This window comes from Rhinatrema bivittatum, chromosome 15, assembly GCF_901001135.1.
Source record: "Rhinatrema bivittatum chromosome 15, aRhiBiv1.1, whole genome shotgun sequence".
In the NCBI taxonomy this organism is placed as follows: domain Eukaryota; kingdom Metazoa; phylum Chordata; class Amphibia; order Gymnophiona; family Rhinatrematidae; genus Rhinatrema; species Rhinatrema bivittatum.
This window is the reverse complement of record NC_042629.1, coordinates 70,847,924-70,863,709: the sequence shown is the minus strand read 5'-3', so window position 1 is coordinate 70,863,709 and position 15,786 is coordinate 70,847,924. Positions and strand designations below refer to the sequence as shown.

At 51.3% G+C, this 15,786-nt stretch overlaps 2 protein-coding genes across 4 annotated transcripts in view; one reads left to right on the top strand and one right to left on the bottom strand.

Annotated features, from left to right (window-relative positions):
* The window catches only part of LOC115076980 (burkholderia TALE-like protein 2), a 40,033-nt gene extending 25,006 nt beyond the window's left edge, over window positions 1-15,027 (bottom strand). For all 3 annotated transcript variants that reach the window (XM_029579061.1, XM_029579060.1, XM_029579062.1), the window contains exon 1: window positions 13,098-15,027. In XM_029579061.1, the coding sequence (XP_029434921.1) occupies window positions 13,612-14,751 (1,140 nt within the window). In that variant the 5' untranslated portion in view covers window positions 14,752-15,027 and the 3' untranslated portion in view covers window positions 13,098-13,611. The remainder of the gene's footprint in view (window positions 1-13,097) is intronic.
* SMIM1 (small integral membrane protein 1 (Vel blood group)) lies at window positions 2,889-8,538 on the top strand. The gene is made up of 3 exons (XM_029578059.1): window positions 2,889-3,356; window positions 5,208-5,346; window positions 7,355-8,538. The coding sequence occupies exons 2-3, from the start codon at window positions 5,243-5,245 to the stop codon at window positions 7,479-7,481; spliced, it is 231 nt and encodes a 76-aa protein (XP_029433919.1). The 5' UTR covers window positions 2,889-3,356; window positions 5,208-5,242; the 3' UTR covers window positions 7,482-8,538.
* Window positions 15,028-15,786: the final 759 nt, after the last annotated feature.

The window sequence follows — 15,786 nt, the reverse complement described above, 5'->3', positions numbered from 1 at the left end:
ATGAGGTTTCCCGTCGCTTCTTGGTCTGAGCGACCTGTAAAATTGGCAGCTTTATCCTTCCAAAAGGGAACGCTGGTGTGCGCTGTAGCGGGCGGCTGTGCTTCACTACAACCTGGCAACCAGGATGGCCGCTGCAGGCTCCTCAGGCTGCATGTCCACTTGGCTGAAATGTCAGAAGATTTGAAAACTGCCTAGGGCACAGCTCTGGTGTTTCAGAGAAAACCTGCACTTTTTGCAGGCTGATACCTGTTTTTGGACCAGGCTAAGAATAAGCCCAAAGATGGATCTGCTTGCCAGCTTTCTGTTCTTCCAAAGCATCTTGTGGTTGCCAAGTTACTCCTGTTGCATATGTAGAACAGAGGGTCAGCAAACACATACCATTCATGCTTATGGGCACCTTCCCCTTTTGGTTATTCTTACATTGGGCTAATGAAAGGCTCTATGACCAGCTGGATTGAGGGGTAGCATGAAGGGAAAAGAACAACAGGGCTTCATCTCAACTGGACAATGGGCCATCTGGTCTTTATCTGCCATCGTCCGTCCCAGCACAAATACTTCTGATGCATGCAATAATGGGTCTGCAGTTACAACTCTGTGTTATTGTTTGGGATAGTTGTGGGTGGATCCTTGGACCGGTGGCAGATGACCACGCCCCCGGGGAAAGATCCCGAGAGGGACCACCGGTCAGGCTCACAGTATGGAGACAGACACACACTAGTTCTTTTATTAAATAGTATATTGAACCACCAGAGGTGGCAGTAGTGAGCTGGAAGAGCCCGGCTGGGCTGCAGTCCCTCAGGCACTGGAACAGCGATCCTGGATAACTGAGCTGTAGAGAAACTGAGATATAGTGAGTAGGCAGAGGATGCAGAGTTCAGGAACAGAACCTGGATGGTAACACTCACACAATAGTCTCTTGAAGCAGCCCAGGAGCTGGAATGGATTAGGCCCTCGAGGAGCGAGTGCCTGGTTCCAGGGAAAGCTCTGAGAGAGCGATGGTAACTCACTGGTGTTGTAGGCAGCGGTGACTTCCTGGCAGAAGTGGTATTCAGAAGCAGGTTCGAGAAAATGGGCCCTCGAGCGAGTACCGGTTCCAGACTGCGACCTGAAAGGCAAAAGAGAAACGAGGCCCCCGAGGAGCTGGTACCCCTGGTAAGTCCGAGGAGGCAGAGTAGTTAGGAGCATAAGAAACCTTTCCTTTCCTTGCTAACTCAATTAATTAGCGAATTCAGAGACCTTAAATATCCGGTGCGGATGACATCTCAGGGGAACGCCCCTGAGGTTCGCGCCACTGCTGGTACGTGAGTCGGGGCTGCGCCGTGCGCGCACCCTTAGGCTTCTGGGAAACATGGCAGAGTGCAGTGTCTTGCCGGTCCGGGGACGCCGGAGGAGGGCGGCAAGATGACGCCGCGGCAGCCAAACATCCAACAAGCAAAGAGGGAGTCGCCACAGAGGTACGGTGGGCGGGGTGGAGACGTCGGGCAGCGACGGTCGCAACACTCTGATAGCAGTTGCATGACTGCACTTGGCTTCCAAGAAGGCATTGGGGTGACCATGGTTAAAACCAAAACTTTAATGAGTATTGGCAGGGAGGTGGGAAATCTTGATGTTTTGGACAATGACTTCACTAGTTTTGGTTGCCAAGCGGATTATTAGAAAACTTGGAGATAGGATATGGAATGGGACTGTTGGTCTTGTAAATGGCCTTCCAGTGGAGCTGGTAGAGTTCAGTATTCCGTGCTTGTGACTGATATGGAGGGCAGAGGTAGGAAAAGGGTTAAAGGTTCAGGTAAAAAAACACAAACCAAACCTGGCAGTGGGGAGCTGGGGTTGGGTTGAGAGTGGGTCATCTGCCCTGCATGGAAGAAATGTGGCCTTTTTCTGCCACTGTTTACTGTGAAGACGGAAATACTTTGACATCACCCAGGAAAGGCTGAAGGGCTCAGCTCGCAGTGCAAGCCAGTAAAGTGGCGGATGGAGGCACCCATACCCCAGTGAGTGATTGTCCTTTCCTCAGGGGTGGGTACCCGTAGCTGCCACCTGTCAGTGGCTGGCACTTGACCCTCCAACAGTCCCCTGAGTCCTGTCCAAATATTTCTGCCCAGTCGTCACTGCACATATAACCGACATTAGGGATGTGCAGCAGGGACTGATTCGTCCGATTCGGTATTCGTCAGAACCCAAATCCGTTGCATCCGTTTTCAGGGAACCCCGACTCGTCCATTAGTTACATATGGTATTTGTTTCCCATTAAAGTTGAAAAAACCCCCATCCCAAGATGTGCTCCTACCATGTGACAGGGGCCGACCAATGGCACCGGTAGCCTCTGTGACATAAGTAAGGGCAAAGGCTATCGACGCTATTTTGAATACTGGCAGCCGACGGCCCGAGTGCAGGAGATCGCTCCAGCATCCCCGCTGGACCACCAGGGACTTTTGGCAAGTCTTGGGGGGGGGGGGGGGGGTGTTATTCGTTCTTGATACGTTGCATTCATGGGGGTTCGCCATACGTTTCGGGACCCCACGAATGCAACGAATAGGGACCTATACGGTGCAGATTGCACATTCGTTCAAAACGAATGCACAGCCCTAACCGCCACTGAAGACATTGGATGAAACTGCTATGCTGGATGACTGCACGCTCTGGCAGATGGGTGGGCGGGGTGCCTCCAGTTCATTATTTCAGGCACCAAAATTTTTCTTTGCATGCCGAGATAATGCCCACGAGACCGAACAGCCCCTTCCCTTGCACTCAGAGCGGAGCCGTCCGTCCCCCCCCCCCCTTGTCACCTGGCAGATGGGCCGGACTGTGCGACGGACACAGAAATCGCACCAGTTCTATCCAGGGAAGTCCTAACTCTGCAGGCAGAAAGCCACAGGACGGGAGCCAGCAGCGCCTTTCGGCTTCCTGGCAGCGTTTCGCCGCTCGGCTACTACCGGTCAGCGGTCCGGATTAAGGACTTACTGAACCCTCGAGTTCCGCCCCAGTTCCTCCGCTCCTCAGGGTCAGCGCAGGGAGTGTTTTCCACTGAAAGGAGCTGAATGCATGGTCCTCCCCCCCCCTCCCCCTCCTCCTCATTCCTCTTACACAAGAGCACAAAGTACACTGCAGCTCCTCGAGCAGGCTCCGGCATAGCAAGGAGGAGAGCGCTCGGACGCCCACCCCCTCCAGAGGACGTCTCCATGTAAACCTGGCCCTTGCTGCTAGGACTCTGTTTGCAGGTTTCTGGCAGCCTCCGGCCCTTATAAAAAAAAAGCTTTCAGTTGGGTGGTGGAAGTGGCGAGGAGGCCGCAGCATTCCCTGAGCAGGATTTTAGGAAGGAGCTTGGGCTGCTAAATCCTAGAAGAGCCCTAGAGGTAAGTCACTTTTTTTTTTTTTTAACTGGGATTATTGGCGAGGAAGGGGGACCCGACAGAGTTGAGCCGTGCACGGATGTCTCAGCGGATGGAGCTTCTCTCGACTTTCCGTGGTAAATGCAGCACCGCGAAATCAGCCAGGACGCGCAGTCTGGGCAGACGTTTAAAGCGCCGCGCACGGGGGAAAAGCGAAGACCTGGCACACGGCAGCGAGACTGAAGCGTCCGAGTTTAACTTACTGGTCAGAATGAGACGGTTAATCATTTCCATAGCGCTACAAGATGGTAGGCAGCGCTAGACAGACGCAGCTAAGGGACAGCCTCTCTCCATCAGCTCACGATTTAGTCGAGACACCCAGGCAACGCAAGTAAGAGGTCCTGGGGCTTTGTTTACTTAGAAAACTGTTAAAGTCGGGAAGGCCCTGCTCAAGGAGGAGCAGGGCTTGAATTCTGCAAGCAGCCCGAGAGGGGGTTCAGCTTTAAAGCGAGATACAAGTATGTTAAGAGAGGGAGCATGGCGCACCCATTGCAGGCACTCAGTGCAGGCAGGTGGAAAGCACGGCGCCGAGATTTGGCAGCGGAGGAAAAGGGCACGGATAAGTGCGGCTTGTGCTGGAGGAATGAGATCTGGGAGGAGGGTGTAGGAGGAGATAAGAGAGGAGAGGTAAGGAGGTGCTGCGGAGAACGCACTAGTAGTGCGCACAAAAAAGTCTGAACTTGATGGGAAAGCAGATGGGGAGCCAGGGTACTGCTTTGAAAGAGGGGTCACAGGGTCGTAACAGCACTGGAGGAAGAGCTGAGCTTTAAACCTGTGAGGCTGTGGAGTGTACATTTCGGAAGCCCTCACGTCCAGCGTTCAGAAGTTCCCAAGCAGTCATGCGGCCCCCGTACTGGGGTGCGGAAGATTTGGGTAAAACCTCCATGGTGGGCATTTGAGCATGAAAAGTGCAAAGCGCTGCTCGGAAATGCCTTGAAACCTTTGGACAGCATTGCCAGTGTGAAGAGCTTAGTTTCATGGATCCTGCCAGTCCCATGTGGAAACCTCGGAGGGCCTCTCGCAGTGGTTTTCCACCCGGGCTTGGTGTCCCTGGTTAGGCCGAGGTGCATGAATGCTGGGTCTCCAGTGCCCTGTGGTTTACACAGTTCTAGGGAGAGGGAAGGATCCTGGGGCAAATCGAGCAAACCTTTCCAGACTCGGAAACTGGGTGGAGATCTGGAATACAAGTTCATTCCCCCCTCTTCCCCCCACTGCGAGATGTCTCGCAGCTCATCTGAAATCTTCGCACGATGGCAGGCGTTGAAAGTCGGAATCCCACTACGGGACGATTTCAGACACAAATTCCCCCTCGTCTGCCTCCACGCGGAAAGACGCCCCATAAGAAAATGAAATCTGCCCCTGCTAGTAGGATAGAAGCGGGCCAATAAGAATTTCTTAATCTCAAAAACTGTTTCCCTCCTCATAAAATGAATCAAAGAACCATTTGCCTCACTGTTTATCCTCTGAGCTGGCAGCGGGGGAGGGTGCATTTTTAACAGTTGATGTACTAAGAAGAAACGCATCCTTTGCTTGAGCAAAAGATAATCTTGACTTCTTGCCTGTTCATCGTGAAAACGTTAGAGAGTTTTAAATGCTGAAGGATTGATGCCCCCGGCAGAGATCTGCAGGCAGTGACAGTGGCTGCCTGGTACAGGCTTCCCTGTTGATACAGAGAGGGGGTTTTGATAAGGGGCTTCGGGTTGTAGAATAAGCCCCTGGGTTAATCCGTACAGTAACTGATTTCTGCGGAGGCAATGTGAGGATGATCCAAGGACGCCCTGGGACCCATCTGCATCTGTTTCTGTTCTGCCACAGCCTCCCGTTCCCCCTGCCTGGGTCTGGCCGGAAGGATGCAGCCCCAAGAAGGAGCTGGTGTACAGTACAGCAGGTGGAACAATAGCACTCAGGATGAAGTCAGCGTCACCACAGCCACCGAGCTGACAGCATGGAACAGGTAAAAGGATTATAGGCTGGGGAGGCCAGCAGAGCACGGCAAGCTGGCCACCAAACCCGTAGCCGGGGCTATGCAAAACATTCACACGACTGCTACCCATGACTTGGAAACCAAATTAGCAAACTGATTAAAATACAAAGAAGTGCAGGTAACGCCTCCCACTCCTACACGCATGGGGCGGGGGGGTCACCTTCAGAGGTCGCTGAGCACTGACCACTCATTTCAGCATCTAAGATAAGCAGGGGTAACAGGTTGTGGGGAGCAGGATTCATCTGCAACTGGTCATTTTCTAAGTTAAACTAGTACCGGGTCAGGTTCAGCAGTGGCCTCTACCTTCCACGTTTTCCCCCATAGAGGAAAAGGTTCTGAGTTGGTGACCTAGCAGGAAATCACCACTGGGGATCACAAAAACCCCCAAACAGTCCACACAACATTTTGGGTTCCAACCGAAATAGTGCTTACTACACAGTGGCTCCCAAACCTGTCCTGGGGGACTCCCAGCTGGTCAGGTTTTCAGGATCTCCACAATGAATATGCATGAGATAAAATTTGCATACAACGGCCGACGTGCATGCAAATTTATCTCATGCATATTCATTGTGGAGATCCTGAAAACCTGAGGGGCTGGGGGTCCTCCAGGACAGGTTTGGGACGCAATGAACTAGAGCACATGGTAATCCAAAAGGCAAAAAACAACAAGAAAAAAAGCATGAAAATATTCTGAAGAAGACAAAGCAAAGACAGTTCCAAAGTTCATTACACCCAATCTTCTCAGGTTGCTTCTTCTTCAAGGCTCAGAGGAAACGCTTGAAATTCCTGCCTTTTCACCCAGAGTTACTTGCTGGCTGCAGACTATAGGAGACCAAGCCTTTCCCCATGGTCTAGAGGTCTGAATATTCCTGGACGGCCCGCCCCACATGCCGGAGAGCGAACCCCAAAGTCAAGGGCAGAGGACAGGCCCTTGACAGCGTCTTGCAAGGTCCTTTCAACATGCCTGTCCAGCCCCAAAACACGACGTTGCCCCTGGTGACTCATGGAGTCACCTTTTATAACCCCGTCCGCCTGCTGGAAGGGTGCTGGACTCTATCACTCAGTGTCCAGAACCTCCCAGCATGGCTTTACCAAAGTTTATGGAACGACCTTCCTTTGTCAGTTAGGGAGACCAACTTAATGCGCTTCCACCGGAAGCTGGAGACCTGGCTGATGATTTCAGAGTTAGAAATTAAGACTGTTTTGTTAGGAGCAGCAGCAACAAAATATGCTTGGGTGCTTTAATTTTTATGGTAAAGTGTTTAAATGTTTTTATTATTTTATTGTTAATATTTTATTTCTTTGTTGTTGTGTTTTTGTTACTTCTGTTGTACATTGCTTTGGAAGATGTTATTGTAAGACCTGGAAAGTGATTTATACATTTTACAAATAACTAAATAAACTCTAATGAAGCCTAGCTGGCTTTACATTAAGGAGGCACAGAATTGAGCCAAGGATGTTGACTTTCTTGGAACTCCAAGACCTTGCGACTTGCCCAGGGTTAGCAGAGGGAAAACATTCATCCAGACACATTTTAAAGCAAAGACGTTTGTATCTTCGCAGCATTCCATTCATTACCTCTCCTAAGACACCAGAATGACCATTTGTCATTGCCTCCCCTGTCACCTCTCCTGAGACACTAGAAAAAGAATCAAGTCCGTAGACTGACCCAACCCAGAAGCATCCTACTTTTAAGGAGCTGGGTTTCCTCCCTCTTGGAGCCTGTGAAGATCTAACCTGGATGGTCTACAAATTCGCGGGAGCTGCATCCACAGAGGTTTGCTTGGCCACACCTGGTCGATCAGTTACTGCAGGGTTAGACCTTGCACCTTCCCAGTTCAACGGGTAGGGTTTTCCCCACATCCGCCCACTCCGATTTACTAAATCAACTCGTCATATTATGTGTCATATACTCTGCTGCAGAAATGTATGCTTTAAAGCAAAGCGTGATGGCTTTCCTCCTGTTGTGTTTCCACAGACTCTACGCCACGCTGTGCACGGGGAGAGTTGGTATCGCGGTGAAAGTGTTGGGCGGCCTTCTTGCATTCTGGATTATTTTCATAATCGGTTATGTTACGGGCTACTATATCCACAAGTGCAAATAGAGGGGTGGAAGGATTCATGCTGTGTGGGTATCCTGTGCTTCAAAGGCCAAGCTACGGTGAATGGGTCCAAGTCGGAGACCCTTTTATCCTATTTACCCTACCCTGTAAGACCACCAGATCCTTCTAACTCCAATCCATCAGCTACACCGTGAGCCACCCCTTAGCACAGAACATGGGACTGCGAACAGCAAAGTGTCCGGAGCTGGGGCTCGAGACACCCGGTTCTGGGACCCGGTCCCCCTCCTGGACTGGAATTATTTGGGAGCTCTGCATAGGACAGAGACTTCCTGCAGAGATGCAAGTGACCTAATTCAAGGAGCCACGCGCCCCCTCCTGATACATTCTGGCACCTCCTCTGGCCGCTGCCAGACTATCCTGTACCAAACATCTGGACCACGTTAGCATTAACCCTGTACCCTCACTGTCAGGAAAACAAAGTATAAAGCAGAGCTCGCCTCAGGCCTTCCCTGCAGAAACCTAATCACCTAACTTAAATAAGGTCCTCCGGGGATCCACCTTTGGGTCTGTGTTGCTTTGCTTCTAACTGGATAGCTCATTCAAACACTATTGTCCTTTTTGTTTTTAATTTAAATTTGCTCTAATCCTCATAGGAGTCCATTCTTGGTATCAAATCTCAATCAATCGATACATCACACAATGCACTGGGATGTAAGTTTGAAATCCCAAACTGGCCAAAAGTCTCCCTCCTTGAACTGGGTCACTTGGCAGTTCCTAAGGTTTCTGACCAATCTCGTTTTCCAGCCCTCAATCCTCTTTCTCCTTTTTCCCCCCAGGGCTGCTCGTGCCGTTTCCAAAATATTCCTAACCCAAGGAAGAGGAACTCGAGTCACAGATGGCAACGGGGGCCATGACCTTGAGATCAAATGTCCAGTGTCCTCTAGCTGGTCCTCAACCACAGCAAATTCTTGGGGCTTTTTCTTAAGCGCCCCCCTTCTCAGGCAAAGATGGCTGCGAAGAGAGTAAATATACAACCCAACACACTTAGGGAACCCTAAGGTTATTAACATGAATATTCAATATCACCTTAGATTAATACATTTTCAAACAGTTTATTGTTCCATATCAAACCACATAGACATAATTATATCACTTTTAACATCACAAATAAACAGCAATTTAATACATAATTTCAAACAGCACCATATTCAATACATAATTTCAAACAGCACCATGGTGCTGTTTGAAATTATGTATTAAATTGCTGTTTATTTGTGATGTTAAAAGTGATATAATTATGTCTATGTGGTTATATATGGAACAATAAACTGTTTGAAAATGTATTAATCTAAGGTGATATTGAATATTCATGTTAATAACCTTAGGGTTCCCTAAGTGTGTTGGGTGGTATATTTACTCATTGAGGGGATCGATGAGTTTTCCTTGAGTGATTGTGCGAAGAGTCGACCATGCGTTTGTGAACCTCTTTGATCTGAGTTCCCGTCAGGGGGGAAGAGAAGTGAGAGCCAGAGCGAGGCACAGGCTGTTCAGCCCGAGACAGCTCCCCATTCCCAGGGCTCAGCTAGCCTTTCAGGACTATTCAGCCAACCAGAAATACCAGTTTCTCCCTGATGAGAAGGTCTGCCTATAATTCATCCTGAAGCTTTGGCCCTCACTCCCAGCCTAATCACCCATGAAACTTAAACCCTCAGTTGCATGGCCCCACAGCCTGGAGAAACAATGCTGTCTTTTCAAAGGGGGATTCCAGAGAGCTAATCCAAGGTATTTCATCTTAAGCACTTTTCTGTACCAGGGCTTGAAGGAGCGGATGAAAATACCGTGCTTTCCTTCTGACTTCTGCTGCACCCTCAGCAAAGCGCCTGAAAGCTGTTACGTTTGGCAGTGACTCAAGTTCAGCTCCCACGATTATTTGGTCTCCTCTTCTAGGCTTGGTGCTGGGTTTCCCTTTTCCTTACGCGCTGGAATCGGCGGTGTGTGTCCTTTTCAGCTATATGTTAGCAGCCTCCCTTCCTCAGTCCAGCCCAAGATATCTCCTTCTTCCTAATCATATCCTCACTCTGTGAGCTCAAACCCTCGTCTCGATTTTGCCTGCCTTGTGATACTCCGCACAGAGACGGGGGCTGATATTCCATGCCTGCTCCTGGACCAGTGCTCTCTTTAAAATAGTTCCACAGCCCAAACATCATATCCCATGCTCACTTCAAAGTGGCTCCTTTCTGGTTGAATCCCACCTCCTTTAAAGCTCCTCAGCCGTGCCCTTGCTGTCCTACCCAAGGCCTAACTGTTTTTGTTTTTATTTGTGCTTTCTACTGCTACTGCTTAACATTGCTATAGCTCTGCACGACCTATGCCGCGCTGTACACACACACACACACACACACACACACACTCACACTAGATTGTAAGGACTGCCCATTATGTTTCTCCGCACAGTGCTGTATGCCTCTGCTATGCACCTGATTATACAAACCATGATTTAATTATTATTAGTATTATCTGCCTGGGGTTTTGACCAGGGTCACCACAGCACCATCCTGACTCATGGCAGTGAAAGTGGCACAGAAGCAAAAGCTCTCCACCACTTTAAACGTGTATTTCTCCTCAGACACGAATTAAAACCGAACCTGAGAAAAGTGAAGGCTTCCCGATTTTGTTTGGTTCACGCTGCTTGGGTATGGACCACTGGCTGGCTGGGCTCCCTTGCAGCTGCTAGCTGGGTATGGCTCTGCTTGGCCGGGTGCTCAAAAGGAAGGGTGAGGTGAACGCTGCCCAAACGCTCCTCGCCTTCTAGCTGCATTAGCTGAAGTGTTTTGCGAAAACTTCTGCTTAGTATTCAGTCATCTGAACTAGAAAAACCCAAGTGTATTTCCTTCTGTAAAGCAGCAGAGGGCAGCAGTGGGTCTGTGGTGCATAGGGACTGTGCCATGGCACAAAGGTGGCAGCCTGTGGTGTTGGCAGACAAGGAGAAGAGGTGTAACTTGTATTTACACCGTATTAATTACTAATTCACTGTACAGGAAACCTGTATAATAAGATCACTGACTCAGCATTTGAATGGCTCTGTGATGGGCCCGACAGCGTTAAATTTTAGTTGATACAGGGAGAGCAGTACGTGACACCTATTTGAGTCACTGCAGTTCCGTGTCTTTTTCCCCGTACGCAAATGTAAACAGGATCAAAGCTGGGGACCGATTCCTTTTTTGAAAAGCCCACGGCCCGGCACAAAACATCGACACATTCTCCATGTGCAAAGCCAGGGATCCGGGGCCTTAATCCATCTGGCACTTGACAGCAAATGCTTGGAGCCAGTTCAAAGGCACAACTGTTGTTTAGCAAACCTTGCCTGTATTGGCAGCGGCTGAACCAAGCATTATGCCCGAGCACTAGAATAATCCCTCTTTAGTTGGGTCTGCTAGCACCGCAGGCCCGGAGCCTTGTGCACCCTGTGCTGACCAACACTTGCAGAAGCTTAAATGTTGTGTGTGTGCCACTTACCTGCTGGTTGGCAAAAGAAAAGCAAAGAGTTGCACATTGCAGGAGCAAAAGATGCAGGTTTATTCTTCGCAGGCTCAGGGTAAGCCCCTGGCCAAGCTGAATTTGCCTAATTTTCAAATCTTAAGACTTTGCAAGCAAAGGCCTGCATCCCTTCCTTGTTCAAGGGCCGTGCTTTTCCCCCCCCCAACAATTATTTTAAATATAGTTATTGCAAGTAACATAATGTTGATCTGCATGTGACCCAAATGGTTAGCAAAAGGTACATAAAACAACTCATGAGTGAGAGAGGAGAACTTCTCAAAGATCAAGAGAGCCTGAGTTTGGCCTCTGGCTAGAGCCAGCTTTTTATAGCACCGATCGGGCACTAACACGTGGTGGAGGTTTTTTTTCTCTCTTTAGCTTAGGGGCACATATGGTAAGAGGGAGGATCTTCTGCCAGTCGCCAGCACAGGATGACCCATTCACTCCCTTGTTGACAGTGACTGAGCTTACGCTGATCACTGACATTTCCTTGCTGTAGTGTTGTGGGTATAGCGGCGATTGTGGTTTCTCATCTTTCAAAGGCAGTTTTCATGCCCAGTAAAATGAACAAAGCTTGCTGGAGCAGTTGCAAAATGTACAAAATGGTCACTGTATGTCCCAAGTCCGAGCACGGGTGAGGTCCGGATCTCGATTCATCAAAGAGAATCAAATCAAGTCACACGATCTCATGCAATGTCCAAAGATGGCGGTCTTATTTATTTATGTTTTTATATTCCACTTGTCGGCAAGTGGAATATAAAAACATAAATAAATAAGACCGCCATCTTTGGACATTGCATGAGATCGTGTGACTTGATTTGATTCTCTTTGATGAATCGAGATCCGGACCTCACCCGTGCTCGGACTTGGGACATATTTCCCTATCATAAGGACTTTCTGTCTAACAGGCCGATACAGCGCACCGTTTGACACCCGTTTGGATGTGCGTGTCCGACGCGCTCTTATTACCCCTTACACTGTAAGAGGTAATTGGGCGTGGAAAATGCACAGGCAACCCCCCTGAAACTATTAGCGCTCATCACATGCAAATGCACGTTGATGAGCCTATTAGTTATTCGCCCGGAATACTGAAAGTAAAATGCCGCACGTTTTACAGGCAAGAGTTAACTTTGAAAGCACCGGGAAAAGTGTACAGAAAAGCAGAAAAAAAACCCTGCTTTTCTGCACACCCTCCAACTTAATATCCTTCCCTTCCTGTCAATGCCATGTGTCCTTCTTCCTGTCAATGCCATGTGTGCTTGAAATCTGCCACTGTTTTGACTCCTGTAACTGCTGGATGTCTGTTACAGGTTTCCACCACCACTTTTCCCGTTCCCCTGCCTTTCACTTTAGATGATGACCTTCTTGTCCTTGCTCGTTTCATTCTGTAGAAAATGCTTCTTCTGGTGCCTTATTTATATACTGCTTGACTTTATAAAAATCGCCTATCCACAAGGGCTCTAGTCTATGCGCACAGCATTCAATATCAAAAACTTCCATACAGCAAACCTAGCAACAACCAAGATAAAATCTATGACACTGAAAAGCAGAGGATGTATGAAAGCTTGATGGGTATTTGAATGGTTCTTACTCCCAGCGACCTGACTCAAAGGCTGGTTTGAATTCCTGATGAAATTTTAAGCAGGCGAGTTTGATAAGACCCACAGAATCTCTCTGGGGGAGAGACCATGCACCCTGAGGATAAGGCCCCGCTAGGCTATTCCCTTACATCTGTTATCCACCTCCTCCTCCTCCTCCCCAGCACTGACTTTCCTGATTTATATTGCATGCTGCGTGCATAAAGAAGAGATCTCTCTCCTCTGCCCAGGCTGTGCTCATGGCCCTTCCACACAGCAGGTCTCATCGTACAATGCACCGTTCCTCATAAGAATCAGATTTTATTTTGTTACAGCCTTATAAAGAGAGTCACATCACAAGCCCATGTCCTTACATCTTAACCACAGCGCCCGGCTCAGTTGCAGGGAGCTGCCCATGTAAGAAACACACAAACAGTTCCGCAGTCCCGGGATTACAAAGGGGAAAACGCGGGCGCACTTTATCGGGGAGGCCGCAAACCCTCCGGGCATTTAGAAACGCATCTCATAAAAAAATACAGCTTACATGGTCCACGTGCCCGCTTTGGTAGCCAGGGGACGGAAGCTCCTTTTTGTAAATGTGCTCAGCTTTGAGAGGAGTCGACTCACAACATCGAAGCGGCGGAGGCCAAGGAGTCGGCGCTTTCTCGGGCATTGCTAAGAGGCCACACGCCCGCACTTTCAGGGTGGGAGTCACCTCCTCGCTGCCCCTCGGGGGGGGGGGGGGAGGGCAGGGGTCCTTCCTCCGCTGAGGGGGCGTCTTCAGGGGAGGGCAGATCCGAGCAATGTTACCGACTCCTGGGGGGGGCTGAACTCCCTCCCCCCCGGAAGGAAGCTGCGGCCTCTTTCATGACATCGGGGCTCAGGCACCGGAAGCAGCGCTGTTTTGCCGCTCGCCCTCCGGAATCTCCGCAGGAAGGCGCTCGCCCGCTCCGGCAGAAATGCAAGAATCAACGGAGGAACCGAAGACCCACGAGAGCGCCGGACGTGCAACCTGCGCTCCTCCTCCGGTGTCAGGGCTTCCCCCCCCCACCCACCCATCAGTCGCCTTGGTAAACGATCTTTATGGAGGTGCCCTGCTCCCGGAGGTGGGGGGACGCTGGGTCCTGCGGCCGGGAGGGAGAGAACAGGACGGCATTCACCTGCAGCACCCACTCTGCGATCCTGCGCCGGGAGTAATAGGCCGGCTCCGCGGCGCCGCGCTCCTGCAGATCCGGCTCCAGCTCCGTCACGCACCGCTCCCGAAGATCCAGCTCCAGCTCCGTCACGCACCGCTCCCGAAGATCCAGCTCCGCGGTGCCCCGCTCCTGAAGATCCGGCTCCAGCTCCGTCACGCACCGCTCCCGAAGATCCAGCTCCGCGGTGCCCCGCTCCTGAAGATCCGGCTCCAGCTCCGTCACGCACCGCTCCTGAAGATCCGGCTCCGCGGTGCCCCGCTCCTGAAGATCCGGCTCCAGCTCCGTCACGCAGCGCTCCTGAAGATCCAGCTCCGCGGTGCCCCGCTCCTGAAGATCCAGCTCCGCGGTGCCCCGCTCCTGAAGATCCGGCTCCAGCTCCGTCACGCAGCGCTCCTGAAGATCCAGCTCCGCGGTGCCCCGCTCCCGAAGATCCAGCTCCGCGGTGCCCCGCTCCTGAAGATCCGGCTCCAGCTCCGTCACGCAGCGCTCCTGAAGATCCTGCTCCGCGGTGCCCCCCTCCGGCCCGCAGCGCTCCTGCAGATCCGGCTCCAGCTCCACCGCCGCCTCCCGCAGGCGCGGATCTAGCTCCGCCCCGCAGGTTGCCCCCTGCTGCGGCTCCGCGTTCCCCGCTCCAATCCCTGCCCGGGATCCGCGGGCGGCGGGGGGCTGCGGACGCTCTCCCGGACCCCCCCAGCTCCTTAGGGGGTGCATGCGGATAGAGGGCCAGGGGTGGCCCCCGGCGGCCACGTGCGCGGAGGGAAGCCCCCCTGCATGGATCCTGCGATGGAGGGGGGCGGCCTGGATCGGAGGCAGGAGGGCGCTCCGGCGGTAACTGCGGCCGCTGCCCGGGCTCAGCCTCAGCACGAAGCGGCTGCAGGGGACGCTCAGCTCCGGGCTGGACCGGGCGGCAGCGGGGTGGGAGGGCGGAGGCTTGCCCGGGCCGCCGCCGCCCCCCTCGGCCGATCTCCTCCTGTGCAGCTGCACCGAGCCGGGCGCCGGCATCCTGGAGCCCCCGCTAGCGCTGGAAGTGGAGAAGGGATCCTGTTGCACACGGATGTACCGGGTAAGTGAAACCCCGAGAGAAGGGCAGGGTGGCGCACGTGGCCACTCCCGGGCACAAGCAAAATCCTGTTCTGAGCTACAGCGGTTCCCAGCCAAGCAGGAGGGTTTTAAGGAAGCCGAAGATGCAACTGATTGGAACCGGTTCCTGTAAATATAATACGGAGACTGAAAAGGAAGGAAGACAATGGAGGAGCAGGGCAAACAGCACTAATCCAGGACTGAGCTGGAAAGCTAGAAACCTGCAGGGGCCCTAGGGAAGGTCTTTGCTGTCCCCATGCTCCAGCCAGATGTGGAAGGTGGGCTGCCTCTGGCTACAGCCTTGGCCTATAAGCACTTTTGGGAGGGATCTTTTGGTACCGCTACCTGATAAGGTGCACAGCACTCCTGAGAATTTACCGACTTAGTCTCGACACTGCAGACAAATTGCATGAGCTCTCTCGTGGGGCTAAAGCCACGAAGTATTAATGCACAGGACCAAGGTCCAGTCTCCACTACTCCAGTGCCACCCCTCCTGATGGCTGATAAGAGGTTACAGAAACAGAGAAATGACAGCAGAAAAGACCAAACGGCCCCTCCAGTCTGCCCAGCAAGCTTCCACTCTTATTTCCCCATACTTCACCAACCACCAAGTTCAGGGCCCTTGTTGGTAACTTTGATTCAAATTTCCTGCCATCCCCTGTCATTGATGCAGAGAGTAATGTTGGAGGTGCATCAAAGGTGAACATAAGGCTTAATGGTAGTAACCGCCGCATCAAGCAAGTTACCCTGATGCTTGATAACCCAGACTGCACAGATCAATGCCTTGTTTGATGTTGTCTGAATGTAAATTCTGTTTTCCACATTCCCCCTGCCATTGAAGCAGAGAGCAATGCTGTATATGTATTCAAAATGATGTATCAGGCTTAATTGGTTTAGGGTAGTAACCACCGCAATAAGCAAGCTACCCCCATGCTTATTTGTTTACCCAGATTGTGA

Coding starts and splice junctions, on each gene's coding strand:
- SMIM1 (XM_029578059.1), top strand. CDS start 5,243: ATGCAGCCCCAAGAAGGAGCTGGTGTACAGTACAGCAGGTGGAACAAT. Junction 5,347..7,354: donor GAGCTGACAGCATGGAACAG/GTAAAAGGATTA, acceptor GTGTTTCCACAG/ACTCTACGCCACGCTGTGCA.